The 26,917-nt window shown below is 47.2% G+C and overlaps 9 protein-coding genes across 9 annotated transcripts; 4 read left to right on the top strand and 5 right to left on the bottom strand.

Annotated features, from left to right (window-relative positions):
• Positions 1–851: 851 nt before the first annotated feature.
• On the top strand, positions 852–2,285 carry L199_007738 (uncharacterized protein; the record flags this gene model as incomplete). The annotated part of the gene is made up of 7 exons (XM_064893424.1): positions 852–1,226; positions 1,298–1,410; positions 1,470–1,672; positions 1,732–1,861; positions 1,920–1,959; positions 2,012–2,056; positions 2,115–2,285. The coding sequence occupies 7 exons, from the start codon at positions 852–854 to the stop codon at positions 2,283–2,285; spliced, it is 1,077 nt and encodes a 358-aa protein (XP_064749496.1).
• A 323-nt stretch (positions 2,286–2,608) lies between these two features.
• Positions 2,609–3,390, bottom strand: L199_007737 (3-O-alpha-D-mannopyranosyl-alpha-D-mannopyranose xylosylphosphotransferase; the record flags this gene model as incomplete). The annotated part of the gene is made up of 3 exons (XM_064893423.1): positions 2,609–2,838; positions 2,895–3,161; positions 3,216–3,390. The coding sequence occupies 3 exons, from the start codon at positions 3,388–3,390 to the stop codon at positions 2,609–2,611; spliced, it is 672 nt and encodes a 223-aa protein (XP_064749495.1).
• A 38-nt stretch (positions 3,391–3,428) lies between these two features.
• L199_007736 (uncharacterized protein) lies at positions 3,429–5,692 on the bottom strand (the record flags this gene model as incomplete). Its single annotated transcript, XM_064893422.1, has 6 exons — positions 3,429–3,597; positions 3,641–4,011; positions 4,062–4,115; positions 4,169–4,222; positions 4,284–4,866; positions 4,920–5,692. The coding sequence occupies 6 exons, from the start codon at positions 5,690–5,692 to the stop codon at positions 3,429–3,431; spliced, it is 2,004 nt and encodes a 667-aa protein (XP_064749494.1).
• A 790-nt stretch (positions 5,693–6,482) lies between these two features.
• Positions 6,483–7,677, bottom strand: L199_007735 (uncharacterized protein; the record flags this gene model as incomplete). Its single annotated transcript, XM_064893421.1, has 11 exons — positions 6,483–6,637; positions 6,688–6,813; positions 6,866–6,917; positions 6,974–7,012; positions 7,065–7,135; positions 7,188–7,259; positions 7,323–7,333; positions 7,391–7,409; positions 7,461–7,488; positions 7,554–7,598; positions 7,663–7,677. 11 exons carry the CDS (start codon positions 7,675–7,677, stop codon positions 6,483–6,485), a joined length of 633 nt encoding a protein of 210 aa, XP_064749493.1.
• A 541-nt stretch (positions 7,678–8,218) lies between these two features.
• Positions 8,219–8,721, top strand: L199_007734 (uncharacterized protein; the record flags this gene model as incomplete). Its single annotated transcript, XM_064893420.1, has 3 exons — positions 8,219–8,350; positions 8,411–8,621; positions 8,690–8,721. 3 exons carry the CDS (start codon positions 8,219–8,221, stop codon positions 8,719–8,721), a joined length of 375 nt encoding a protein of 124 aa, XP_064749492.1.
• Positions 8,722–8,973: 252 nt separating this feature from the next.
• L199_007733 (uncharacterized protein) lies at positions 8,974–10,462 on the bottom strand (the record flags this gene model as incomplete). Its single annotated transcript, XM_064893419.1, has 4 exons — positions 8,974–9,337; positions 9,397–9,560; positions 9,617–9,841; positions 9,902–10,462. The coding sequence occupies 4 exons, from the start codon at positions 10,460–10,462 to the stop codon at positions 8,974–8,976; spliced, it is 1,314 nt and encodes a 437-aa protein (XP_064749491.1).
• Positions 10,463–12,260: 1,798 nt separating this feature from the next.
• On the top strand, positions 12,261–15,634 carry L199_007732 (transitional endoplasmic reticulum ATPase; the record flags this gene model as incomplete). The annotated part of the gene is made up of 18 exons (XM_064893418.1): positions 12,261–12,281; positions 12,368–12,417; positions 12,479–12,571; positions 12,627–12,643; positions 12,699–12,782; positions 12,837–12,950; positions 13,003–13,074; positions 13,131–13,207; positions 13,263–13,280; positions 13,337–13,441; positions 13,495–14,438; positions 14,496–14,721; positions 14,771–14,801; positions 14,854–14,877; positions 14,928–14,980; positions 15,035–15,333; positions 15,392–15,407; positions 15,461–15,634. 18 exons carry the CDS (start codon positions 12,261–12,263, stop codon positions 15,632–15,634), a joined length of 2,418 nt encoding a protein of 805 aa, XP_064749490.1.
• Positions 15,635–15,814: 180 nt separating this feature from the next.
• L199_007731 (uncharacterized protein) lies at positions 15,815–16,893 on the bottom strand (the record flags this gene model as incomplete). The annotated part of the gene is made up of 6 exons (XM_064893417.1): positions 15,815–16,063; positions 16,124–16,184; positions 16,237–16,388; positions 16,449–16,518; positions 16,579–16,619; positions 16,684–16,893. The coding sequence occupies 6 exons, from the start codon at positions 16,891–16,893 to the stop codon at positions 15,815–15,817; spliced, it is 783 nt and encodes a 260-aa protein (XP_064749489.1).
• A 266-nt stretch (positions 16,894–17,159) lies between these two features.
• On the top strand, positions 17,160–18,823 carry L199_007730 (uncharacterized protein; the record flags this gene model as incomplete). The annotated part of the gene is made up of 9 exons (XM_064893416.1): positions 17,160–17,239; positions 17,367–17,400; positions 17,458–17,496; positions 17,567–17,600; positions 17,750–17,822; positions 17,886–17,943; positions 18,015–18,144; positions 18,306–18,399; positions 18,586–18,823. 9 exons carry the CDS (start codon positions 17,160–17,162, stop codon positions 18,821–18,823), a joined length of 780 nt encoding a protein of 259 aa, XP_064749488.1.
• Positions 18,824–26,917: the final 8,094 nt, after the last annotated feature.

The raw sequence follows: 26,917 nt of genomic DNA, 5'->3' as shown, positions 1-26,917 counted from the left end.
ACACCTCTGTGCCGAATAGACCAGGGCAGCAAGAAACAGTGACATGCTTGACCTTTTTGCGATGCTGCTGTACTGTATACGTTTGTGGGATGATCGAGGGCTTGGCGCTTAGACTGGTTCGGTCTGACATGAAATATCAACATACCAATAAACAACCAAGAATAGGATAGGATAAACCCAGAATACGATGATGGATGCCGTTCATCTTGGCCGCTTGGATCTCACTCTCTATGCAGCAACGTCAACCCGCACTGATCTCCTTTTCTCCTTTCGTCCCGTTTTCTCTCATGCTCATTCCTATCATCCTAACATAACATACGTGTATTTGTATTGTGCATACTATCGACCACTGACCAGCCCAGTCTCGCATCACTTGGCCGACAACAGGAAGAGTAAACGAAATCAACATCCACCATACTGTGAAGAGAAAAACAATAACGACCACACACTCCTCCGTCATTTCTCATTCTTCCTCCTTGCGCATTGACCTCTCCGCTGAAACGAAACAACAAATAACGAACAACGAATCAAATAAAGCCAAAAAAAACGAACAAAACACATCCCAACACAGCTCCAACCATCCCTCTGCCTTCTCTCTTAGTTCAGGTAAGCTCATGTCAATGCACACCCTCACCCTCCCACTCTCTCTCATCCCCATCTCACTTTCCTTCCTACAACAATATAACCTCGGTTTCACAACGTAGCTTTTGCTAACTCGACCCATCACTCACTCATTCTTACAGCCAGGTTGTCATCAATCTCCAACTGTATTCACTCTTTAAATTTACTCACATATATTGCGCCTCACCCCATCACAACTACATCAATCCAACAACAACCCTCATTCAAAGATGTTACCATCAACCATCACCCTCGTTGCCTCTTTCCTTCCCCTCCTCGCCTTGACCTCTGCTTCCTCCCACTCACCCCATCCTCCTCACCTTCGACACCGTCGGATCAGCAATGTCGTTCAGAACATCCAACGAGGTGAGAACACCCCTAGAGCCATCCTCTCCCCCAAGGACAACGCCGGCCACGCTCAAGCGAAGAAGGTGATCAAGAAGACCGTCAAGAAACGAGGTGGTCAACAATGTCGACCCCGTCAAGCTGCTACCACTTCCTTCTCTGCTGCTGCTTCCGTCGCAACTTCTTCCTCCGCTGTCTCTTCAGTCGCTTCCGCTGCTGAGAGCAGTGTGGATAACAACCAAGCTTGGAGTCAACCTCAAGTGAGTGTCCTCGTCCTGCAAAAATGATTCGGAAAATCAACTGACAAGGCAATCTATCTTCGTATTCATAGTCATCGGCCTGGTCAGAAGCTCCTGCCTCTACCTCTGCTTGGGCCCCTGCTTCTACTCCTGATTCCAACTCTGGCTCAGGTATCATAGGAAGTATCTTGAGCGTGGTGGATGGGTGCGTACTCTCGTTCCATCTGCTTGAACGAGTCGGTCTGAGCTGACAATATCACTCAGCACTTGTGGTCCTTCAAACGCCGATTCCAGCTCTCCCAACGGTGCCGAGGGATGGCTCAACTGTGGTGTCGATGGTTCTGGTTGGACCCCTCCTATGGTCACTGCTGATCAATTGATTGCTGCTGAGCTCTCCGCGGACGGAGTCTTTGCTCCTTGTGGACCTTACATCGACAAATTCAACCAATACGCCGCTCAATACGGAGGTGAGTATCTTGATCCTCAATGGTAGCTAGCAGCCGCTGACACATGATCACCTCTTCAGTCAAAGGTATCATGCTCGCTTCATTCGCTATGCAAGAATCCACTTGCAACCCTTCTGCTACCGGCGGTAACGGAGAAGCTGGTTTGATGCAACTGGCTCAAGTCAACTGTGGTGGTGCTCCTGGTGGAAAGTGAGTGATACAGCTTGGGTTTCGTAAAGGGTTCATCACTGACGAGGTGTTTTCTCAGCTGTTACGACATCGACTTCAACATCGGTCGAGCTGCCGAGGTATGTAAGGAAAAAAGATCGATATGAGTCTGTACTGACCAACATTAAATAGCTCTTCTCTAACCTGATCCAAGCTCATGGAGGCAACGTGCTTACTGTAAGTGACTGATTCTGCCACTAGTCACATTATGGACGGGCTGACCATCAACCAATAGGCTATCGGATCATACAACGGCTGGCAGCCTGGTCTCACCGTCGGCTCCGCTACCGCCGCTGCCGGTCAAGGTCGATGTGCAGCCCAAAACAACCTCGACTACATTCACCAATTTTGTAACGGTTGGATGCAGGGTAAAAGCGGCTACGACCTGGGTAGTTACTGTGAGTGATTCGTAACGATTGCCCATTGTACGATCTTGACTGATATCTCGTCGTATAGTCAACCTCAAACAATGTTAAAGGATTATACCACGAACGATAAAAGGAACTTTTCAATGTATTCATATTTTCCTTTCGACCGCTAGACGCTTTGGACGGAGTCATGACCATCTATTGATATAGATAGTTCTCCCTCGTCATTTTTAACGTACCCCGCGAATGTAAATGATCTCATGCATGCCGTCTGTGTTTCAGTATTGATAAAACCAATTCGTGAGACTAACGCAATGCAATGCAGGGTGATGATGACAGTGATACAGATTGATAGCAAAAGTCATTCCTCCAACTTGTCTTTCACAGGATCCCAGCCCCGCTCCCATACGGCTTTCCTTGGCCATCTCAGGGTAAACCAGTCCAGCATGATTCCTTTGACCTCGTCATAATCTTGTTCTATATCATCATTCAAGCCCAAGATACTGACACGTGGGTTATCTTGTATCATCTTGAAGACCCTATGAGCGTGTTCGGCGGATTTGAGCATGTGGAAATGCGATTCAGATTTTGCTGAAACCGCAATTTATCAGCATAAGTGACATCTGATGTAAGTATTCGCCACTTACCAGATAAGTATTGATATCGTGAAAGTAGCTTCATGGTATATTCTCGTAAGTCCACTGCTTCACCGGGCAAGGCGGTCGTCGACATGACTGCCTCCAAGGAAAAGTCGGCTTCGTGCCATGTGGGCGTGAGCGGGAGATGAGGTGGTGGTAGATATCTTGGGTAAGATTGGCCGGGAGATAGTGGTGCAGTTTCAAAGGTCGTTCCTTTCGGAGGGAAGAACGCAGATAGTCCCAATGGTCCGGAAGCAGTCACCAATGCCATGAGTACTAGCAACAAGAGCTTAGCTGCATGATCGATCGCATTGAAGATTGATGACTCACGACAATCACCACATTCAGGATATTGGAAGGTGAGTCGCTTGAACACATCGGCAGAAGGTACATCCTCCTCTCTCGACCAGAAAGATCCAAAACATCGATCCAGGTCCAAGACACACTTGTCGTTTGCTGAAGGGTCTGTTCCTGCTTTGAGAATAGGAGGCATATGTCCGTCCATGGAAGCTGATTGGATTTAGCTACAGTACGACCGATGAATCACTCACAGAATAGGAAATCAGTCGCCTTTGGTGCTTCCCATCCGGCTTGTTCAAAAGCCCTAGCCATCCGACCGGGTTCCAACGTCCATCGCTCGCCTCGATGGACCTCGATCTTGATTACGTCGTCGTCATCGTCGTTTAGACCAAACATATCTTTCAACTCTGCTCTGGCCAGATGATCCCAAGTATCAGGTGATTCGCCAAGCGTACCGAGATTGGCGACGATGTATGTCCAGAGCAAAGCTTCTCGCCATCGTTCGACCTGCGCCTGTCAGTGCCACCTTTTGATAAGTTTCACTCACCCTTAAAGAGGTCAACAACCACTGCATCTGTATATCACCTTCACCAAGCATCATTTCTCGGAATCGCCTTTGGCTACTTTCGGCTAGAGCTTCTTTGAACATCAGACTGGCTTCATGATGCAATCCCCGAGTGATCACTTTGGGTACATGAGCGAAGTAAGGTCTCAATCGCTTGGGAAATCGTTGAGACAGTAGATAGTTTGCGTGGTACAGTCCACCAACTTCACCAGCATCGTTGAACCGATTCTTATCCAACATGGGGCGCACTTGTTGGTAGTACTGCAGGCGAATCAGTAGCTCCCTGATTGAACACTTCGTACCAAACTCACACCATGGTCAAAACGGATCACTGAGCCGTAGAGTGGAGAGTGGAAGTCCGACACCTAGGGGGTTTCGTCAGTAGGGGATTATACCCGTTCTAGAATAAGCTACAAACCGCATGAGGCCTCAGCAAGAAGAAATCGTCGTTCAAAGAAAGAGTGACATCGGCCTACACGACGTAAGCATATTCCTGCCGAGTAACCACTCACAAGTCCTGGAAGCCAGCCAACACGACTCTCTATTGCCATTGAATTGAAAGATGGTAGGGCTTTCTTCCTCCATTCTCGCTCTCTCCATTCCCGTTCTCCCAATTCCTCGGTGAGCCCATCACGATCCATGCTTGGCAGATGGAAGATCTCTGAATGAGATGCGTATCGCAGCGTGGGGTAATTCGCTTCGGCTCGTATCAATTTGCTTCGTGCGTCTCGATACTGATTAGATGAAAACGGATGGAAGGGGTGTGAAGGGCTTGTCTTATCCCGACGAGAGAAATCCAGCCATGTGGGCGTCTGTACAACTCGCCATGTCGACGAGAGATGAGCAGAGAGCGAGGCTGAGAGGGAAGTGAATGATCTGGCGGAATCATTTCTAGTACTCTGATCGTTATCATTCTGTCGGGACCGATGGGAGTGACGTTGGTCACCATGAGAGGCCACCTTCTGCTCGAGATCCTCGAGGATGGACTCTGGTAGCAAGCTCAAGTCATTTGGAACTTCGAAAGGGTAGTCGGCGAGGATCAAGTGGAATGTTGAAAGATGTCCAGGTAAAGCATCAAGAACGGATCGCATCGAGTGCACCAACTCGTTTTGCTCGCTATGACAAATCAGCCCACTGGACTCCATGTTCTTCCAGCAAAGGCTACTCACCGGAAATGATGCTCAGGCGAGTAAACCCCTTCCTTCTTTCGCCAATGTACCATGCTCTCCTGCCAACGGTGATCAGAGCCATTCACCCATAACCAGGTGGCATCTAATGTCTCCTCATCTCCCATCTCTCCTTTACCGCATAATGTCTCTCCGTCAGCAAACCACTGCTCGAGGCAACGGGATGGTAAGAATCGTGTTGGTCGAAGTCTAGGAAATGGTGGGTCCGGAGGAGAAAGTGGTTCAAAAGGTCGCCAACGAGAATCCACCGAGTCTAAAAGGTCGTCTCCAGCTCTCAAGGGTGGCTGAGGAAAGAGGTTGGATAGATGATGATCAGCGGCGGTTGGTCTAAAGGAGCTCGGACTGGTTAGACGGGGTATGGGTAGGGGAATGAAGAAGCTGTGGATCATCCAAAGGGCAATCATCCAAAGGAAGAGAGATCCAACGACTCTCGGCGTGAGATATGGTTTGAAATAGCGGATAATCGCTGTACGGCTCGAGGAGGCCCGCCTTCTCGAGTTTGAATGAGGATGAGAGTATTTTGATAGATCGGGCCCTTGAAGTCGAGATGGAGAGGGTGAGCGTGATCGAGGGGAGTAGAAATTGGTATGAGCGATGGGAGATGAAGGACTGAGGGAGGAGGTATATGAGTCTGAGACGGATCTCGAAGTGGGAAGTACCATGTTGGACTTGCCCAAACCGGGGGAACGTCCTTGATTTTGGTATTCACGAGACATTCGTCGAGGTTTGAACGTGTTGGGATCCTCGAAGGGCATTACAAGTTGGTTGTTGACATGGATGAGATCATGAGAGATTTCCGGCTCTGCTGAAGAAGTGTGTTAGATCATTCAGACAGCAGGCTTCTCAGAGCGACAATGTCCAAGCTTACATTACCAAGGGCGTCTCAGCGACCCAAACCGGGATGATTACTCGTTGAAAGCTTGTTGGAGGTGTGTAAATTTACAAGAGAAGGACATTCGTTTGCTGAGACTGAGATGCAAATGACTGATGCTAGAGAGCATACATATCAGCTGGAGGAAGCTTCCCTTGCAGTCTCTTCGCATAATTACTGCTGCACGGTGCTTCTATGACCGCAGTTCCATAGCATGAGGGGGAAGACACGAAGCGTAGAGATATCCTCTACGCAGTCGCAGCGGCTAGGATTCAGGATGAAAGACCAGAAATACTCACGAGGTTGCTCAGCACCCGGATACAATTCAGCTAGTCTCAGAATTTTCCTTAGATACACGACTATACGCGATGAGCTGACGCAGAGCGGATGATGAGCTATGTACAAGTGATTAGGGGTAGGTCGAGATGCGTGGATAGGTGCTAGGTGATATATAAACAATGGTTCGAAATGATAGAATGAATGATGGATGCGGTTATTACGGATTATTTTGATTTGGCTATTTTAAGCTACACCTGACGATATGACCCTTGAATAAACATTCAGGTATGAAAAGTTGGAATCAAGCTATATACATACATGGGATATCGACTTCAGAACGGATATTATAAGATCATGTCAGGTAGAATGTATAGTTCATCTTATGCAGACCGGTGTTACAGAATCACACATCGCCCTTCTCTCCACCCACTGCCTCGTATCCTGCCAGTGGTACCACTGCCCCCACCACCTTTCGGACGACTACCTATCGCGACTCGTGCTGCTTCGTATATTGCTTCCTGTACGCCTCGATTATGCTTAGCGGAGCATTCTAAGCAGATGTATCAGCGCTAGGTCGATAAGGTCGAGTAGTGCACGTACCGAGATATCTACTAGCTCTTATCGCTCTCGCGACCGATAAGCCCTCGTCGTATGTTACAGGATGTAAAGATCGCTGCGCAAGCTTCTCCTTGATCGCTGGATCTTCCCGCAGATCACATTTCAGAGCTGTTCAAGGTGTCGGCGGGATTCCAGGTGAGAGGTTTGTGAGATGACTCACCGACCAGTATGATCTTCACTCCTGGGCAGAACTCGTTGACTTCGTGTATCCACTGAGCATCGTCTGTCAGACCTGGACATATGATATGTGTTTTCGTCTGCGACTCACCTTTGATTCTGTATTTTCCAGTGAGACAGGAGAATCCACCTAGCCAGAACGTGAGCCAATACTTCTCAGCGAATGGCGACCAGTCACCTACCGAGAAGCATACCATGACAACATGTGTATCGGCATAGGAGAGTGAACGCAGACGATCAAAGTCTTCTTGACCTGTAGACTTGAATTTAGAAAAGCCTCTCTCGATGCATGCTGAAAGACCCACCTGCAGTATCCCACAGACTCAGTTCCACCGTCTGATCGTCCACCTGCATCATCTCGACATAATTCTCGAAAACTAAATGATCAAGAATGATTAGCGAAGCTCATCTTGATAAGGTGCCTTGGGAAAACAACTGACCTGTTGGTTCACTATTCACAAAGTTGGTGGATGAGCACAAAGCTTATAGAAGACTCAAGTTTACTCACTACGTCGTAGGGAAGTAGCCTGCAAGAAATGTCAGTTCCCGTAACTCGCTGAGGTTCTCGACAAACTTACCTTTAGTGAACACCGTCAGGAGGGATGTCTACTTATACGCAAGCAGAATGTCTCGTCAGCAAATACAAACTGAGGTCTGTTCGAGCGACTCACCTTCCCACAAGCACCATCCCCCAGCACGACCAGCTTTCGAGAAAGCTGTGAGAATAGGTGTCAGCGAGGGTAGACGATTCGATGGTCAACGATGATTTAGGATACCGACCGGCTTCCCCACCATCACCTTGTAGGATTACTGTTGTAGTGATATGTCTGCGTATCGAAGTCTGAATTTTGCTATGCTGTACTGATGCATATGATCGATACCTTGCTTGGTATCAGATTGGCGAGAGACAGAGGTATGGTGAACGAGAAGGGTAGATATTTATGGTTGGGTGTTGGGAAGGGTGACCGTGCGGTCCGTGTCGGTGATGTATAGATGTGAATGAGATGTTGGTACAGGTGATACTGGACGTCGTGAACGACCTGCCAAAGATGTTGAAATATTTGCCGGATGATGGACTGTGTGGGATGAAAGATGTTGAGGGTGATGATGAGTGATATGATGAGTGATGTTTGTTGTTGTTTAACGCTAGTTGAGCCATGACTCATTTCATCGATTGCCACCACTTTCTCATCCTTTCATCCCTTCATCACCATTCACTCGCCACCCAATCATACGTATATTCATCTCGCTATCTTTTAACTGATCCACTTCAGCCGCTGCATATCGTTCTCCTCCATATAGCATCCTGCAAGGTCTGACGGATTCGACGCAAATCATGTCAAGCGCAAAATCCAATTATATATCGTCTTCTGGCACTATCGGTTCTCAACCCTTGACCAGTAGACTCACTCAGCAAGCTTCAAATTATGTCACCCTTCTCTATCTCTTTGTAGAGACTTTGATCAGTGTAGGTGCAGAGCCAAACCATCACCAAGAAACGGTCGACTGATATCATCTGTATGTCTAGCCTATCGTCAACCCGGCTTCGTGGAAAGATCCTTCCGTCCGACCACCACCCAAGTCGAACAATAACAACCATGGATCTGGTAGACCTGGAGGGGGAGGAGGAGGTGGTGGTGGTGGGTCAGGCGGAGGAGGGGGAGGATCAGGAGGGGGAGGCCGGGGTAATGGCGGGGGAGGTGGTTTCATGACGATGGGTGATCTGAGAGGTGGTGGTAGTGAGTTTCCTTGCTATTTGTACATCAAGATAGATATGAGACTGACTTCCAATCTCTCATGGCCTCAGCTGTCGATGGATGCCGAGCGACTTGTGGATAGGCAGAACATGCAAGATGCTCCATCGATTGATACAGTTGTAAATAGTTTCTGCGACCATGTATCATTATATTCGATCATTAATGCATGTAAATCATTGCAATCTATGCAGACTGATTTGAGCAACCTTTCGAGAGCGGCTAGCGCGTTGTGCCAGACTACGGTGTATATACAGTGAGGGGATAAGAATGAAACCAGGATATTGTCCAGAAGAAGGGTATGTATGATGTGAGCATTATCATCTAAAAACTGAATTTACCAGAATGAAATTCGTCTTTTGCCTACTGTAGTCTCGGTAGCGGTGGCATCTTCAGCGGTGACGGTGACACCCTCGGCGGCTGTGGAGGTAGCTTCCTCGGTGACGGCTTCAGTCTCGGCCTCAGTCGCAGATGCCGAAGCCTCCTGGCTGGAAGAAACAGTGGAAGAGTTGGTAGCGGTTTCCGTGACCAAGGCTTCTTCGGTTGAAGAAACGGTAGAAGAAGCGAAGTCGGTGGCACTTTCGGTAGCAGATACAGTCGCAGAAACCGATTCAGAGGTAGAGGCAGAGGTAGAGTTGGTGATAGCAGTGGTGGCATTGGCAATGGCTGATTCGGTAGGGGCGGACTCGGCAGAGGTGAAACTGGTAACAAAGCGCAGTATGAGCTGGTTGTTCGGAGTTATGCCTATGATAACACTTACGTTGAGGAAGTGACGACTCCATCATCGTCTTCAGGGGTAGCGGTGCTGTTGCCAGCGATAGCGTTGTTGTTGGGTACGGCCGTGGCGGAGGTAGTGACTGAGACACCAGTAGAGGTAACGGTGGCCGATACGACGTCTTCATCCTCTTCCTCCTCACAGTCATCCTGTTTAGAATTCTGGTCAGCCTGGAAGTGCGAGAAAAATAAGACCTCTGACTCACATATTCACTGTCATCTTCTTCTTCCAAATCTTCTTCATCGTCCTCGGGATCAGCAGTAGCAGAGGAAGATGATGCCGATGAGGTGGCAGCGGCTGAAGCGGGAGATGAGGTTGGGTCGGCAACAGCAGCGACATTGGTGATAGATTGGACGGCTTGGGAGGTAGCGGCAGCTTGAGTAGAGGCGGGGTCACTGCCGGCGGTCACAGTGACATACACGGTAGTGACCTGAAAGATGAAGTCGTTAAATTATTGACCACTACTATGGGAAAAGACAAGGGTACTTACTCCACCACAAGACTCATCATCGCTGGAAGCATCCGCGGACGGGGCAGCGGCCGCTTGAATAGCACCGATTTGTGAAGAAGTAGCGGAAGGAGTGGCCGAAGATGAGACAGCGGTAGATGGATCATCGTCACCTTCCTCCTCTTCACCTTCGAGCTCATCACAGTAGGGAAGGTCGTCCTCATCGTCCGCAGAAGTCTCACTGTCATCCTCTTCGTACTCGTCCTCTTCACATTCTTCTTCGTCAGGGACAGTGGTGGAGTTTCCTGCTGAGGCGGTGGAGTTTCCTGCTGAGGCGGTGGAGTTGACGGTAGCAAGGACAGAAGGATCGGAAACGACAGCACTATCATCTTCGACGTCCTCCTCGCAATCTTCGATGGTGTTTGGATCAACGGTTGTGGCGTTGTCGGCGATGTCTTGACGAGCTTTGAGATAGTAAGCTCGAGCTTCGAGTGAAGCAGCGTAGTTATCCCCTCGAGGTTGTCGAGGGGTTGTGTTGGCAGCTACGGAGGAGCAGAGGCCGAGAAGGGTGGCAGCAGCGAGGGCTAGGATTTGGAATTTCATTTTGTTCGTCTTGTCGTATAGATGTAAGGACTGTAAGGTTGGTCGATCCAGAGTGAAGTAATCAATACCGAAATAACAGACGTAAAAAGGGTTTTGTTGGTTTTATATGTGATGGGGATATTAATGCGCTTGAGGTGTGGTGTGGTGTGGACCTGCCAAAGGACGTTGAGTGATGGGTTGATGGTCAGTTGATTGGACGAGCGTTGGTAGCGGTAGCGAGTGGGGATGCGTAAGTGAGTATGAATGGGTGCAAGGTCGTCAAGTGAAGTAGAGTCTGAGATGGGATACAGAGAGATGAGAAATGGAAAGAACGATGCAATGAGAAGGAGTGGAAATGGACGATGAACGATGAACGATACACGATGCAAAAGAGAACAAGAAGACAGAGTGAGAGTGAGAATGAGAGTGAAGAAAGAAAGATCAGTGCACACACACATATACACATTCACAATAGAACGATCAGTGCACAACATGATACATGGTAACGAGGAGACGTAACAGCACAGCTCACAAAGGGTCAGTGCGGGTGAACAACCAGGAGTATGAAATAGGGTGAGAGAGAAAGCAGAGCTAAGCCAAGAGATTCGGGCATCTCTTCAGTGACTAGAGTGACATGAAACGAGGATTCGATGGGTGTATGCAGGAAGAAAACAAAAAGCAAACACGCTATGAGAATATGTGCTCTAGTGTGACAGGGTGAGCAGGGTGAGCTAGAGGTAAGCATGTTCTGCCAAACACCGCGTTGTTTGTGTGTTTCTCCCAGACGTCACATTACATAACAGGTCCCTTTTCAACCTGAAACAATCCGATCAACTTGACGGTTTCATCGGCATTCACCGCAGGAGCAGTCAATAGTCTATACATTACCCCCATTTACCATTCGCGTCTACATCCCACTTCGCCACTGCTCACTACTATATGATATATACCCTGTGCCAGGTTGTAGCCAAAGACGTCTCGAATTGTATACTTACCATGGACATGGATCACCTGTCCGAGAGATATGATACCCTGTTACCCATCCATGTATTATACAGAACTAAACGATACCTGTACATGGACGACAGGCAAGATGATACCTAAAATAATCTTCAATTCCCTGCATATCGCACAAACTCGATGACACCCTATGTATGCATGTTCAATACAACTCATTCCTGGATTGTACGACCTCCGAATGTAATTACCATAAAATCGTTTGCTCTCTCATGTTATTTCCCATGCTTTCTGTTTCTCTTACTACACTCGTGCGTGACAATTCGCTGTACGTCCATATTATATTCGAAAATCATCGTTTCTCCTTTTCCATACCTGCGAATGACTTTGAACATACATATTAATGCATATCGAGGTGGTGTATGTATCTTTCCTTGTATCTTTCTCGGACAAGTGCCTTTTCTCCATGCCTAGTATACAATTCCAGACGTCTTTGGCTACAACCTGGGATACCATAGTAACAATGGTATCGAGTGGTGGCGGTGGAGATGACGCGGGTGTTAGGCGGGTGGAGTGTATACGTGGCAAAAGGTGACGATGGTATGTGGGGGTAAGGTAGAAAGAGGAAGCAGCGGCGGGGATGTCCGGTTGGCTGTATAAGCCACGTGGCTACCAGATCGGACTCACTTCGTCATCGTATCTGATCCTACGTGTTAAAAGTAGTACTGTGATCAACGATTAACCTTACTCCTCTCTGTTTCCATCATCTTCTCCTCATCTCACATCTGTCACCCAGTAGCATCTCATACCCACTCTCACACTCACTACTCGCATCTACTCACATTCATAAACACATCCCAACATGGCCGAAGACCCTTCCAAGGTGAGTCATTGTTATCGTTTGGTCATCTCCCTTCGCCCACTTACCTACGCTTCTTCAAACCGTACTCACCACTGACATCGTTACAGCCCATCACCGATGACTCCACCGCCACTGCCATTCTCAGGCAGAAGCGTTCGTAAGTGCTTTCTTTTCGTTGCCAACGGACCCTGCGCTTACTCAATCACCGCCGTATCCAGACCCCACCGACTTATGGTCGAGGAAAGTCCGCAAGAGGACAACAGTGTTGCCATCCTCCACCCAAATACCATGGAAGCTCTTGGTCTTTTCAGGTGCGTACATCCCAACCAGATTTCTGAGCAGCTGCTGACCAATTATCACTGATAGAGGTGACACCGTTATTGGTGAGTTTGGATCTTGATGTGAGGTATCTCCTGGCTGATGATCTGCGATTTATAGTCCGAGGAAAACTCAGAAGAGACACCGTCCTTATCTGTTTGAGTCAGGATGACATCGAGGAAGGAAAGATCGCGATGAACAAGGGTGCGTTTGAACTCTTCACGGGGGGTTGATGCTAAATATCGATGCTTGGGTTAGTCGCCCGAGGAAACTGTGCTGTTAAGCTTGCCGATCTGGTTCACGTTTCTCCCGCCAATGACATCAAGTATGGAAAGAGAATCCACGTCCTTCCATTTGCTGACTCGATCGAAGGTATGTTTATCGTATTCTTATACGTAACTTTCCATACTCACAAATCCTCTAGGCCTCTCTGGTAATCTATTCGATGTCTACCTCCGACCTTACTTCCTCGAAGCTTATCGACCTGTCCGAAAAGGTATGTCCTGTTGAGCTGCTCTTCAGAGACTCAGATGCTAAAATCCATCCCACCAGGCGACGTCTTCCAGGTAAGAGGTGGTATGAGAACTGTCGATTTCAAGGTGGTAGAAGTAGATCCTTCGCCATATTGTGTAAGTCTGCTGAACTCGTGCAGAGAACCTCTTGCTGACTCCTGCTCCTCGCTAGATTGTCGCCTCTGATACGGTATGTTCAATTTCTACCTTGTCAATCGCTAGCTAACATAGTCCTCGACGCAACAGGTCATCCACACAGAGGGCGATCCAATTGACAGAGAAGCGGAGGAAGCCAACTTGAATGCGGTAGGCTATGATGATCTCGGTGGTTGTAGAAAACAGTTAGCTCAGGTACGTGCACTTCGTCATATCTCCTCTTGCCCTCGGCTCACCGTAATCTGTAGATCCGAGAACTCGTCGAACTCCCTCTACGACACCCACAACTGTTCAAAGCCATCGGTATCAAACCCCCACGAGGTATCCTCATGTTTGGTCCTCCTGGTACTGGTAAAACCCTGATGGCTCGTGCCGTCGCCAATGAGACCGGTGCTTTCTTCTTCCTCATCAACGGTCCCGAAATCATGTCTAAGATGGCCGGAGAATCTGAATCAAACCTTAGAAAAGCTTTCGAGGAAGCTGAAAAGAACAGTCCTTCTATCATCTTCATCGACGAAATCGATTCTATCGCCCCTAAACGAGAGAAAGCCAATGGTGAAGTCGAGAGACGAGTGGTATCGCAACTCCTTACCCTGATGGATGGACTCAAAGCTCGATCCAACGTCGTTGTCATGGCTGCTACCAACCGACCCAACTCTATCGATCCCGCTCTTCGACGATTTGGTCGATTCGACCGGGAAGTCGACATCGGTATCCCTGATCCTACTGGTCGACTTGAAATCCTCAGAATCCACACCAAGAACATGAAACTTGCCGATGACGTCGATCTTGAACAAATCGCTGCTGATACTCACGGTTATGTGGGTGCTGATATGGCATCTCTCTGTTCCGAAGCCGCTATGCAGCAAATCAGAGAAAAAATGGACCTCATCGATCTTGACGAAGATACCATTGACGCTGAAGTTCTCGACTCTCTCGGTGTCACAATGGAAAACTTCCGATTCGCCCTCGGTGTCAACAACCCCTCTGCTCTTCGAGAAACTGTTGTCGAAATCCCTACCACCACCTGGGACGATATCGGAGGTCTGGACAAAGTCAAGAGGGAGTTACAAGAGACTGTTCAATACCCTGTCGAGCATCCAGAAAAATTCCTCAAGTATGGTATGTCTCCTTCGAAGGGTGTTCTCTTCTACGGTCCTCCTGGTACTGGTAAAACTTTGTTAGCCAAGGCGTATGTATATCTCTTCTTAGCCACAATTGTCATCGCTGACATCACCCGCTCTCGTAGCATTGCCAACGAATGCCAAGCCAACTTCATCTCCATCAAAGGTCCTGAGCTTCTCACCATGTGGTTCGGAGAGTCTGAAGCCAATGTACGAGACGTATTTGACAAGGCTCGAGCTGCTGCTCCTTGTGTCATGTTCTTTGATGAGTTGGACTCCATCGCCAAGTCTAGAGGTGGTTCCGGCGGTGATGCCGGTGGTGCTAGTGACCGTGTCTTGAACCAGATCTTGGTAAGTGGTGCCTGTGTAAGCAATCAATCAGAGCTGACTCTTGGATCAGACCGAGATGGATGGTATGAATGCTAAGAAGAGTGAGTGATCATCCCATTCTGTCTTCGGCCCCGACTGACACGAGCATTACAGACGTTTTCATCATCGGAGCTACAAGTGAGCAAAATTTACATCTCTCACCGCGACAAAGCTGACCCACATATCAGACCGTCCCGACCAAATCGATTCTGCTCTTTTGAGACCTGGTCGTCTTGATCAGGTGCGTTCATCGATATATATCTCTTGTACACTGTGTATACTGATAACCTCACAGCTCATCTATATCCCCCTCCCCGACGAGACTTCTCGATTATCTATCCTCAAAGCTACTCTACGAAAATCACCCATCGACCCTGGAGTCGATCTCAATTTCCTTGCCAAGAGTACCGCTGGATTCTCCGGTGCCGATCTTACCGAGATCTGTCAACGTGCCGCCAAACTCGCGATCAGAGCTAGTATCGAAGCTGACGTGCGCAAGGAAAGAGAAAGAAAAGAGAAAGCTGAAGCTGAAGGAGGTGACGTTGATCTTATGGACGCTGACAATGATGAGGATGAGGTCCCATCCATCACAGTGTAAGTTGTTGTTCCCTATTTGTCATCATATGGCTAACAGGCTTTTACCTTGATGCAGTGACCACTTCGAAGAGGTGAGTGATCCCCAAGCTTGAATGGTACGAAACGATTGCTAACGATCAAACAGGCTATGCGATTCGCTCGACGATCTGTATCTGATGCCGACATCCGTCGATACGAGATGTTCAGTACCACCCTGCAACAATCGAGATCCTTTGGCAACAACTTCAAGTTCCCTGAGAGTGGTCAAGCGCAAGAAGGTGGAGCCAGCTTCCAAAATGAAGCGGATGATGACGAGTAAGTGGTGGTTCTCATGTCGCCTCGAACGAGTCACTGATTTCTCTCTGCTTCAGTTTGTACGCCTAAAGATGTCGTCTTTAGAATTAAGAATTGGATTGAAGAGTTGAACAAAGTTTAAAACGTAGAATATATGAAAGACATGCATCTTTTTTAGCCTGAGCTCTGCCCACTCGATCATGGACTAACTGTGCCCTTTCGACGATGCAAAGCACATCCACCAACTACTAAGACACTCGCCAAAATCTGGCTCCTCCTCATCTTGCGAGAGCCGAGGCCTGCGTACAGTTGATCCGTCGAGGGCTGGTAGGGAAGTAGGTGCATCTGACAGACGCATGTATTCGTAATTTATCCGAGATAGGAACAGGTCTTCACGTTGATCGTCCTGGATCGTTTGAAGGACTGGTAGGAGGTAGAATGATGCTTCTGGCCACTGCATCAAAAATGAAACCGAGTCAGTGATCATGTTTATTCATGATCAGCCGAAGCTTACCATCTGATTGACCGGCAATTCCTCTGATAAATCGAACCATTTGGGTATCATCTCTTCAGTTCTTAAGGTTATTCGTTAGTGGCTCTCTCGAGCAGTGCTATGGATGAACCTACGGGATAGGCAGCCCGGACCAAGCGACACAAGCGAAGAAATGTATCCTGATGATGCATGCCGGGCTGCTGAATTTGGCAGATTGAGGGCGAGCACTGATCAGACAGCCTTTATAGTAAATGCCATCAGCTTTGGGTCTAAGACCCGACTCTTCCTGCATTCTCAATATAAGCCTTGAAAGTCCTAATCATGTTCTCAGCGTGGTATAACCCACTTCAAGCTCACGCGCAGCACATTGGTGTATTTTTTCGCCATCTTCCACTTTACCGCCGAATCCGTTATAGCTAAGAGTAACCAATATGTCAGTGATTAGCACTGCATCGCCAATGTTAATCACATCTCACAGGTCAATTCCCATACCACGTCTCTTGTAACCCAGCAATACCTGTACACATGATGATCAGGATCTGCACCATACCAAGCATGAACAAAGCAGAATCAACAGCTACCTTCCCCTTCTGCCTGTCAACGACGAATATCAGCGTATACTCCTGCTTCAACCTGATTGTACCAGGCTCATCTCCCTCTTTCCAACCTGAAGCGGGGGGATGGGAAGCGAACGGCTTGCGACGCAATTGATAGTCCCTGAACTCATGCGGCACATCGTCCAGTGCAGACCTAAACCCGGATGAAGAGTCAACGATGGGCGGGTCTATCATCTTCGCGATTCTGTCGTCGCTCATGATCATATAGGTACAGAATATAAGATACATCAATTCAGCTTATGCAGGTTATGGGACATGTCAACAATGCGGATGTATTACGTAAAGTGTCAATGGCCCATGCGTCATCATCTTCCTATATGAAGATGACAAAGTCAATCTTCTACCTTCCACTCTGCAATTATCTGATACATAATTCAACCCACTCTCACCTTTTGAATCTTCGGACTACCACTACCACTACCACACGGGAGAGACCCATCATGTCAGACTTCTCATCCGTCATCAACGCTGTTCCGCCGGTGACGAGGACCCTGCTCATCTCCACCGCGGCAGTCACTTTGTGAGTCGCAGGGTAGAAGTCTCCTCTTCCTTTTACGCCTGTACCCTGCTGTACGACTTTCTGCTAGTCGATCTCTATCGTCATCATCATTAGAACCTCATGCTGAACATGCTCTCATGCCTGATAGCCCTTGCCTCCTGGGTATCGTTTCTCCAGCATCGGTACGTAGAACCCCGCCCACATCCACTTGGGAAGCTGACAGACGAAATTGACATCAGGTTGCTCTGATATGGCCAAGAATTGTTCGTCGGTATGAGGTAGGACTACGGCGTATTCCGGCTAATCTCGCATCACTTCGACGTCTCACTAACTGCATCTCATTGATAGGTATGGCGACCGCTCACATCGTTCTTCTTCGGAGGTAAGTACTCAGGCTCCTTTTCAGTCCATTCTACTGTCAGGGCTCTTCTCAGGCGTCTTCGATAGCCTCAAGAATCCTTGATTGATCACAAGCTTTATCGACCCTTTTCCCCTCCCAATCATGTGCCGTAGCTGACCTGTCCCCTGTAGGATCGGGGTTCCCGCTGTTGTATGACTTTTTCTTGATCTATCGAAACTCGTCGGCTATGGAAAAGGATGTGTAGTAAGTCATCGGTCTACAATATTTCCCCATTTCTTCCCATGCTAATCTTTCACGCATTTGCAGTCTTAACAACACTGCCGAATACGCGTGGCTACACTTGATGCTGGGCCTGTTCATCCTGGTACGTACCATGCCGATCCATCCTCTGACTCAGCGACTAAGTGACCTGATAGCTGATCTCAAATCCGACAGACCTTCAACAGCATGATTGGCCTCCCATTCCTTTTTCGACCTCTTCTTCATGCTCAAACATATATATGGTGTCGTGCCAATCCTACGCTGAAGGTGTCGATATTCGGCCTGCTGACGATACCAACTAGTCGTAAGTGATCTTTTGATGCTGAGAACCGAAGTATAAGTGATGACTGACGCTATCTGCTTCTTCATGCCAATGTTCTGTTCGTACCGGTTATCCATCGACGGGTTATTTTACGTTACTCCTACTGAATCCTCTGGACCTTCTTCATCACCGCCTGTGAACAGTCTACCCGCCTGCTCTCATTTTGCTCGATCTTTTGACCGGTGGCCCTATGAAGGCTATGGGAGGGATTCTGGGTCTTCTCTCCGGTCATCTCTGGTACGTAAACACCTTGCTCATCAAATATACGACTCGCTCTCCAATTTGTTATGGGGTTCTTTGGGAAGGAGATCAACCATCTTCGAATCCAGTAGCATCCGGCGTAGTCATCACCCCTCACTCGCGGGCATCAGTCTTTGTGATGTTGGAATAGTCGCTGACTTGCCTATCGGTGCCTCCTGCTAGGTGGTTCATTTCGACATATCTTCCCTTACATGCGCCAACACATTTGCGACGTCCAAATCCTCTTGCTCCCCCACTTCGTTTCAGACAACTCTTCCGTAGAAACACCCCTGATCGATCAGCAGGCTTCGGAGCGTATAGACCCGAGTCTCGTACAACGGCTGCTGCAGCCAATGACCCTGCGGCTGCTGTACGTCATCGATGGGGTGGTGGCCAGCGTCTTGGAGGATCGAGCTTGTAATCCCGGGATCCACGAACGCCATGTTGGTCTTTCGCGAGCGTGTCCCACTGCTGGGATTTTTTGAGATTTCTCTTGTTCGACTAGTGAAGCTTTTGAATACTTGACCTCTATGAAATCTAGTGCGATCAACGTACAGACAACCTATGCCAAATATTCTCTTCAATGTGTTCTAATCCCGATCACCAATCCATCTCTGACAGATGATGTGGCTATGAAGAAAAAGGGACAAATTTACGCGACTGTAACAGCATTTGGATTGAGCCAATGTGATCGCACATGTCGGATGAATGGGTTGTCAGAATGAGTTTGCAAACCCATCTTCCACTGTTGTTGACAACACTGAGTGTATATGTTATCAATAGTTGAACCAGGTGTCTGGCAACCGTGTGAAGTACCCGGATGCAATTGAAATAAGAATGCAGTGCTTAGATCTTTGGATAAAGTATATTTCGTCACACAACAAGGTACAAAGTGTTAAATTTCACCTCCCAAGTTCAGCTCTTCTGGGAAGGAATTTGTCAGTATATAAACTGCTCGTATTCGATTGCATCTGGCGTCATACCTTTTGGTACAGTGGTTTATTGCTTTTGTCAGAATTAACATGGCCATGATAAGTCTGTGGAGTGCAGAAGCAGCTAAATGAGAATATTAAGTGGAAGAAAGAGGGCCAGAAACAAAAATTATGTAATAAGATGGAATTGACAGTTTCATGTCAGGCGAGGAGGGGTAAGTACTGCTGTGCAAGATAACAGGATGACAAGCACTAGGGACAAGGGAACACAGGGTAAAACAGGAAAGTACCTAGCGTGGTTACAAGGTGGTGTCCAAAGGGAAGGACATGACTTGGACTTGTCAATAGGGCTCGGGTGCTGGGCTTGAGGTATGCTGGTTAACAAATGACTGAGGTCAGGTTGTTGTTACAAGTGAGTATGAGTAAGGGATGGAGATTCAGGACTTTGTTTCATGGTGCAGTAGTTATCCTCTGTTGAGGTGTATTAATTGTGCGTACTTGATCCTGAGTTTGAGGAAAACCAACTTGGGATTGACATGAATACTGTCGGAATAAGTGATCTATCGCTATACGTACAGTACCCATTAGGGGTTTCTATAGGGGTCAGAGCAAGTGTGGCGGAGCCTCACTTAAACTGTATAGCAACGCCTAGTTGTAAAGTAGGGGTCAGTACAGTTTCAAAGTAGGGGTCAGTGCATTACGCACTGGGTTACGGCTTCACTTGGTATTCACTATATAGTTGTCCGTATCTCTGATACTCTCCTTTCTTTTCTCTTCTTTCTTTACACATCGGTTATCATATACATAGCTATATACGTATATGCACCTCATATATCTCGACAGGTTATGAGCCTTGATTGCTATATCTACTAGTTGATACGGATACATCAACTACGGCTTCAACACAACATGTCGAGATATATGAGGTGCATATACGTATATACCTATGTATATGATAAACCGATGTGTGTAGAAAGAAGAGAAAGAAAAGAACGATACAAAAGTAGCAGACAAGTATATCTAAATATGAATACCAAGTGAAGTGGTGTCCAGTGCGTAACGCACCAACCTCTAGTCAACCAGGGGTTGAAACAAGGTCGGAGTGAGGCTCCGCCACATACTCACTCTGACCCCTAAAGAAACCCTTACTGAGTATCTGACCCCTAAAGAAACCACTACTGAGTATTATACGTATAGCGATAGATCACTTATTCTGACACTCCCCCTTGATCTAATCGCCCTTGAACACCTAATAATGATCGTAACCTTTCCAGTGTATCGGAAGGTAAAGTCTTGGTGAGCAAATCCGCCAGGTTGTCTGCCGAAGAGACATGCGATAATGTAACCGTATTATCATTGACCTTTTCTCTGACATAGTGATGTCGCATCGCTATGTGTTTGGACTTCTCGTGGTTGACCGGGTTCTTAGCAAGTGAGATGGCACCAATGTTGTCGTTGTAGAGAGGGAAGGGGTCGTTACCTAGACCAAGTTGAAGATCGTCCAAGAGTAACCTTAACCATACAGCTTGTCGAGTTGCATCAGCTGAAGCCATGTACTCAGCTTCAGTCGTCGAAAGAGCTACAGTCGGTTGCCTTCTAGATTTCCAAGCGACTATTCCACCATATACCTTGAAGATGTAACCGGTTGTTGACCTTCGAGTATCCAGATCTCCACCCCAATCCGCATCCACAAAACCAAGAGCTACCCGTTTACTAGACTCAGCGTCAAATGTAAGACACAAGTCGCTTGTTCCTCTGATGTACCTAAGACAGTGTTTTGCCGCTTTCCAATGGGATGTATTCCATTTGCTGATATACCGAGATAAGACACCAGCAGCATGAGCCAGATCAGGTCGACTGATTGTTGAAGCGTAAAGGATTGAGCCAACCACCTGAGCATATGGAAGATGACGTGCTTCCTCATGTTCTTCATCAGTTGAAGGTACCGCTTTGAATCCAGTGGGCAGAGGTGATCGACTGGGATTGCAGTTTGACATGTCAAATCGGTCCAGTAAGGCTTCCATGTAGTGTTCTTGAGAGATGTACAGTTTCCGTTGTTGTCTATCCCTGTGTATGTTGAATCCCAAGAAGTAACCAGCATCGCCAGAATCATTACACTCGAACTTGTTGTGAAGATCCTTCCTGAACTTGGTGAGAGCAGGAGTCGAGTTACTTGCAATCAGAGTATCGTCCACATGAACACTTAACATGAGTAATTCCCCCTCACGTCGTCTTACATATAAGCAAGGATCCGCTCTAGTTGGAATCAATCCTTGTTCCCTCAACCATTTATCAAATTCCATATTGAAGCATCGAGGTGACTGCTTCAGACCGTACAGTGATTTCTGCAGAAGTAAGACCATGTTTGCCGGGATATCGCTACCTTCAGGTGGTTCAAGATATATCTCCTCTTCCAATCCACCTTTGAGAAAAGCCGCAATGATATCCGTTTGTATACAGTCCAAGTTGAAGTAATTAACCAGAGCAAGGAACACCCGGTGTGAATCCTTATGAGCGACCGCAGAGAATACCTCGTTATAATCTATACCAGCGACTTGAGAATACCCTTTTGCTACCCATCTAGCTTTATAGGCAGCCGGTTTGCCAGTCTCACCATCTATCTTCCTAGTGTATACCCATTTCGCTTTCAGAGTTCTGCCTTTGGCTTGTTCCCTTGGTACGACTTTCCAGACCTTGTACTTCTCCATCTTTGACAGCTCATCGTCCATCGCCTTCTTCCAATGCTCCCCCTCACCTGAGTTTCTAGCTTCTTTCCAGGATTGAGGTAGGTTGGTAGCGGCAGCAGCATTGGCAAGAGCAAGTTGTTCCGTTCCCCAAGTTTCTGGGTCATCTGTGATTGCCATTGGATCAATTGATCCATCCGATGATTCGTTCATTGGCAAGTCGAGTGGAGATATAGGTGGTGATGGTTGTTCCACAGGTCGTACATGTGTTACCGGACTCAGTTGTTGAGGTGGGTGTTCAGCTTCGGTGTTATTTGCAGGTCCAGGTGTGGGCATACGTTCTTCAGTTTGTGCTCTTAACCTAATTCTTTCATCTGATCTTGACAATTGTTGAAGCAGGAACCTAGGTGAATTGGGATTAGGAGGTCGTTCAGCAGGAGGTGTAAATTCATCTTCAGGTGTGGTTGTAACATCTGTCTTGGTCTGACCGTTTTCACTTGGCTTAGGAGTTGATGTAGGGGTCTGACCCATACTGTGACCCCTAGATTCTCCATGACCATTCAGAAACACCACGTCTCGCGACACAACAATCTTCTTGGACTGACTGTCGTATATCCTGTAACTAGATGTACTATCATCGTGTGCGTAACCCATGAATAAACCTTCCTTGTATCTAGGATTCAGTTTGTTCGTGTTGACATGATCTCTAAGGTATACCTTTTCACCAAACGCTCTGAGCCGGTCAAACTTGAGTTTCTTCCCAAACCATCTCTCAAATCCGATGGTCTTAGCAGCACCAGAAGGAGCACAGTTGCGAGAGAAAGCAATGTACTTAGCAGCCTCGGCCCAGAATTCTTTGGGAAGACCTGTCTCAGCTAACAGAGTTCTAACACCATTTACAATTGTCAGATGAACCCGTTCTACTCTACCATTCTGTGCGTGAGAACCAGGAGGAACGGGGATGTGAATGATACCTTTTGATTTGTAGTATGTCGTAGCCGCATTGGAGACAAACTCTCCACCATTATCCGATCTGATTTGTTTAACCTTTTTACCCAGTTGTGTTTCTGCCATGGTGATATATTCCTTTAAAGCATTAAGCGCTTGTGATTTATCTCTTAAGAGGGTGATGTGAACCCGTCTTGTATAATCGTCAAAGATGGTTAAGAAGTATCTGTTACCTGCACGGGAAGCAGTGCGTGATGGACCCCATAAGTCAACATGTAATAGACCAAGTGGTGTGGTGGCTCTGGTGTAATCAGCTGCCGGAGGTGAAGGTAAACGACCAGTTTTCCCTTTGATACAAGATTCGCATGTGAAATTCGATACATCCTCTGGAGTTGTATTTACAAGTACATCCTTTCCCAAATTTCCAGCTCTAGCTAACCTCATGACGTCCCTTACTCCCAAATGACCTAGTCGGCTGTGCCAGGAGTAGAGAGAGTCAGCGGAAGCTTGGAAAGCGGTTGCCAGATGACTTGCCTTGAACAAATACAATCCATTCTTGAAAGGAGCCGTGACGAATGTTCGACCTTCTTTATCCTTTAGACAGCCAGTGAAACAGTCAAATGTCCAGTACATGGTAGGAGGGATTTTGTTGACAGCGATGAGGTTGCAAGAAAGATCAGGTACTCTGAGAACGTTGTGAAGGGTGAGTTTACCGAGAGTGAGAGTACCTTGACCATTGACCAAAAGACGAGCACCATTGCCAATCTTGACACCTTTGACATGCGATGGTGTGAGGTTATCCAATTTGACCGTAGCACCAACCATATGGTGAGAGGCACCAGAATCAATGATGAAGCAGTCGGAAGCAGTAGTAGTTGAGACGGTAACATTGAACGCAAAAGCATCTTCTGGATCTGAGTCGAAAGTCATTGTTTGCATGGAGGTGGTGAGATTAGCAGCCGCACCATGGTTGCTGTTGTCGTTATTCACTTGTTCATCTTGACCACCGTTTGGAGAGGTTGACATGTGTGCTTGACCGGAAGACGATTGTTTCAATTTGTAGCAGTCTTTAGAATTATGAGTCGAACTTTTATGATACCGACACCACTTCTCAGTCCAAGGACGTTTACCCGTATTGATATTACCAGAAGTCTTATTTGCCGCACCATCTTCAGATCCACGTCTTTGCCATTCATTACCAACAGCATCTAGTACATCCTCAGATTTAAGATCAGATTTGAGCCAAAGATTTTGCTTGAGATTGTTGTACGACTCAGGTAAAGCATTCAGCATCGCATAGGCAAGAGAGAAGTCAGGAAGTTGATTTTCAGAGCTGTTGTTGACGTTGATCTGATTGTGAGCAGAGTTGATTTCAGACAGCTTGACAATTGGATCTTCACCTTCAGGAGACGGGTTGGACCACATTGTCGTGAACAGTTTTGCTTGTCGAGCACCACCGGTAGTAGAGTATTTCTTCTTCAACTCATCTAATAAACCTTTTGGATCGGGAGAAGTGATTGATCTGAATCTTGGCGACAAGGAGTTCAGGACGGTAGGAGTGAGTGATTGGAGCAGAAGACCAGCAGTTCGAACAACCTTTCTACGTTCGTCCAGTTCAGCACCAGTAGGTTTAACCTCACCAATTGGACCAAGAGTAAACAAAATATATTCATCCAAGTTCTTATACATCAATGCCGAAGTGATAGAGTTCTCCCATTCGATATAGTTTGATGAACCCTTCAGGAGGACCAGACTGAGTTTGTCCGTTGATTCCGACATGTTGACCAGAGTAGAGTAGCAGTAGTGAGAGCCGGAGGTGATGTCTGAGGTGAACCGAGATGCCTTATTCTGTCAATGAATGCAACTAGAAGGGAAGGCAAGATAGAGTGAGTGAATAGTTCCAAGCAGATACAAAGGTAGGATGAACGCTCCTGTAGTACTCAGCTTGGGCTGGACAAGTTTGCTTGTTGCTTATGAAGCGCAGGGACTTGTCACTGGGGTGGACCAGATTCTTTCACCGCTAGTTAAAGCAGTACCAGTCACCTTAGCTTGCAGTGGTGGATTTCTCGTAGAGCGCAAGGACGGAATGATGAGTTGTGAGGTAGTCAAGTGTATACGTGGAGGGTGTCAAATGCGTTGTGTGTGAGATGATTTACTGAGGTGAACTGAGGTGGACCGAGGTGGACTGAGGTGTGTTTTACTTTAAGCTATCAAGGCTCATAACCTGTCGAGATATATGAGGTGCATATACGTATATACCTATGTATATGATAAACCGATGTGTGTAGAAAGAAGAGAAAGAAAAGAACGATACAAAAGTAGCAGACAAGTATATCTAAATATGAATACCAAGTGAAGTGGTGTCCAGTGCGTAACGCACCAACCTCTAGTCAACCAGGGGTTGAAACAAGGTCGGAGTGAGGCTCCGCCACATACTCACTCTGACCCCTAAAGAAACCCTTACTGAGTATCTGACCCCTAAAGAAACCACTACTGAGTATTATACGTATAGCGATAGATCACTTATTCTGACAAAGAACGATACAAAAGTAGCAGACAAGTATATCTAAATATGAATACCAAGTGAAGTGGTGTCCAGTGCGTAACGCACCAACCTCTAGTCAACCAGGGGTTGAAACAAGGTCGGAGTGAGGCTCCGCCACATACTCACTCTGACCCCTAAAGAAACCCTTACTGAGTATCTGACCCCTAAAGAAACCACTACTGAGTATTATACGTATAGCGATAGATCACTTATTCTGACAACAGATGATCCAGAAACTTGGGGAATGGAACAACTTGCTCTTGCCAATGCTGCTGCTGCTACCAACCTACCTCAATCCTGGAAAGAAGCTAGAAGCTCGGGTGAGGGGGAGCATTGGAAGAAGGCAATGGACGATGAGCTGTCAAAGATGGAGAAGTACAAGGTCTGGAAAGTCGTACCAAGGGAACAAGCCAAAGGCAGAACTCTGAAAGCGAAATGGGTATACACTAGGAAGATAGATGGTGAGACTGGCAAACCGGCTGCCTATAAAGCTAGATGGGTAGCAAAAGGGTATTCTCAAGTCGCTGGTATAGATTATAACGAGGTATTCTCTGCGGTCGCTCATAAGGATTCACACCGGGTGTTCCTTGCTCTGGTTAATTACTTCAACTTGGACTGTATACAAACGGATATCATTGCGGCTTTTCTCAAAGGTGGATTGGAAGAGGAGATATATCTTGAACCACCTGAAGGTAGCGATATCCCGGCAAACATGGTCTTACTTCTGCAGAAATCACTGTACGGTCTGAAGCAGTCACCTCGATGCTTCAATATGGAATTTGATAAATGGTTGAGGGAACAAGGATTGATTCCAACTAGAGCGGATCCTTGCTTATATGTAAGACGACGTGAGGGGGAATTACTCATGTTAAGTGTTCATGTGGACGATACTCTGATTGCAAGTAACTCGACTCCCGCTCTCACCAAGTTCAGGAAGGATCTTCACAACAAGTTTGAGTGTAACGATTCGGTGATGCTGGTCCGGTTACATCTTCAAGGTATACGGTGGGATAGTCGCTTGGAAATCTAGAAGGCAACCGACTGTAGCTCTGTCGACGACTGAAGCTGAGTACATGGCTTCAGCTGATGCAACTCGACAAGCTGTATGGTTAAGGTTACTCTTGGACGATCTTCAACTTGGTTTAGGTAACGACCCCTTCCCTCTCTACAACGACAACATTGGTGCCATCTCACTTGCCAAGAACCCGGTCAACCACGAGAAGTCCAAACACATAGCGATGCGACATCACTATGTTAGGGAAAAGGTCAATGATAATACGGTCACATTATCTCATGTCTCTTCGGCAGACAACTTGGCGGACTTGCTCACCAAGTCTTTACCTCCCGACACTCTGGAGAGGTTACGGTCACTATTAGGTGTTAAAGGGCGATTAGATCAAGGGGGA

This window comes from Kwoniella botswanensis, chromosome 2 (genome assembly GCF_036426115.1).
Source record: "Kwoniella botswanensis chromosome 2, complete sequence".
Taxonomy (NCBI): domain Eukaryota; kingdom Fungi; phylum Basidiomycota; class Tremellomycetes; order Tremellales; family Cryptococcaceae; genus Kwoniella; species Kwoniella botswanensis.
The sequence above is the reverse complement of the archived record's forward strand: the minus strand, read 5'-3'. Positions and strand labels throughout refer to the sequence as shown.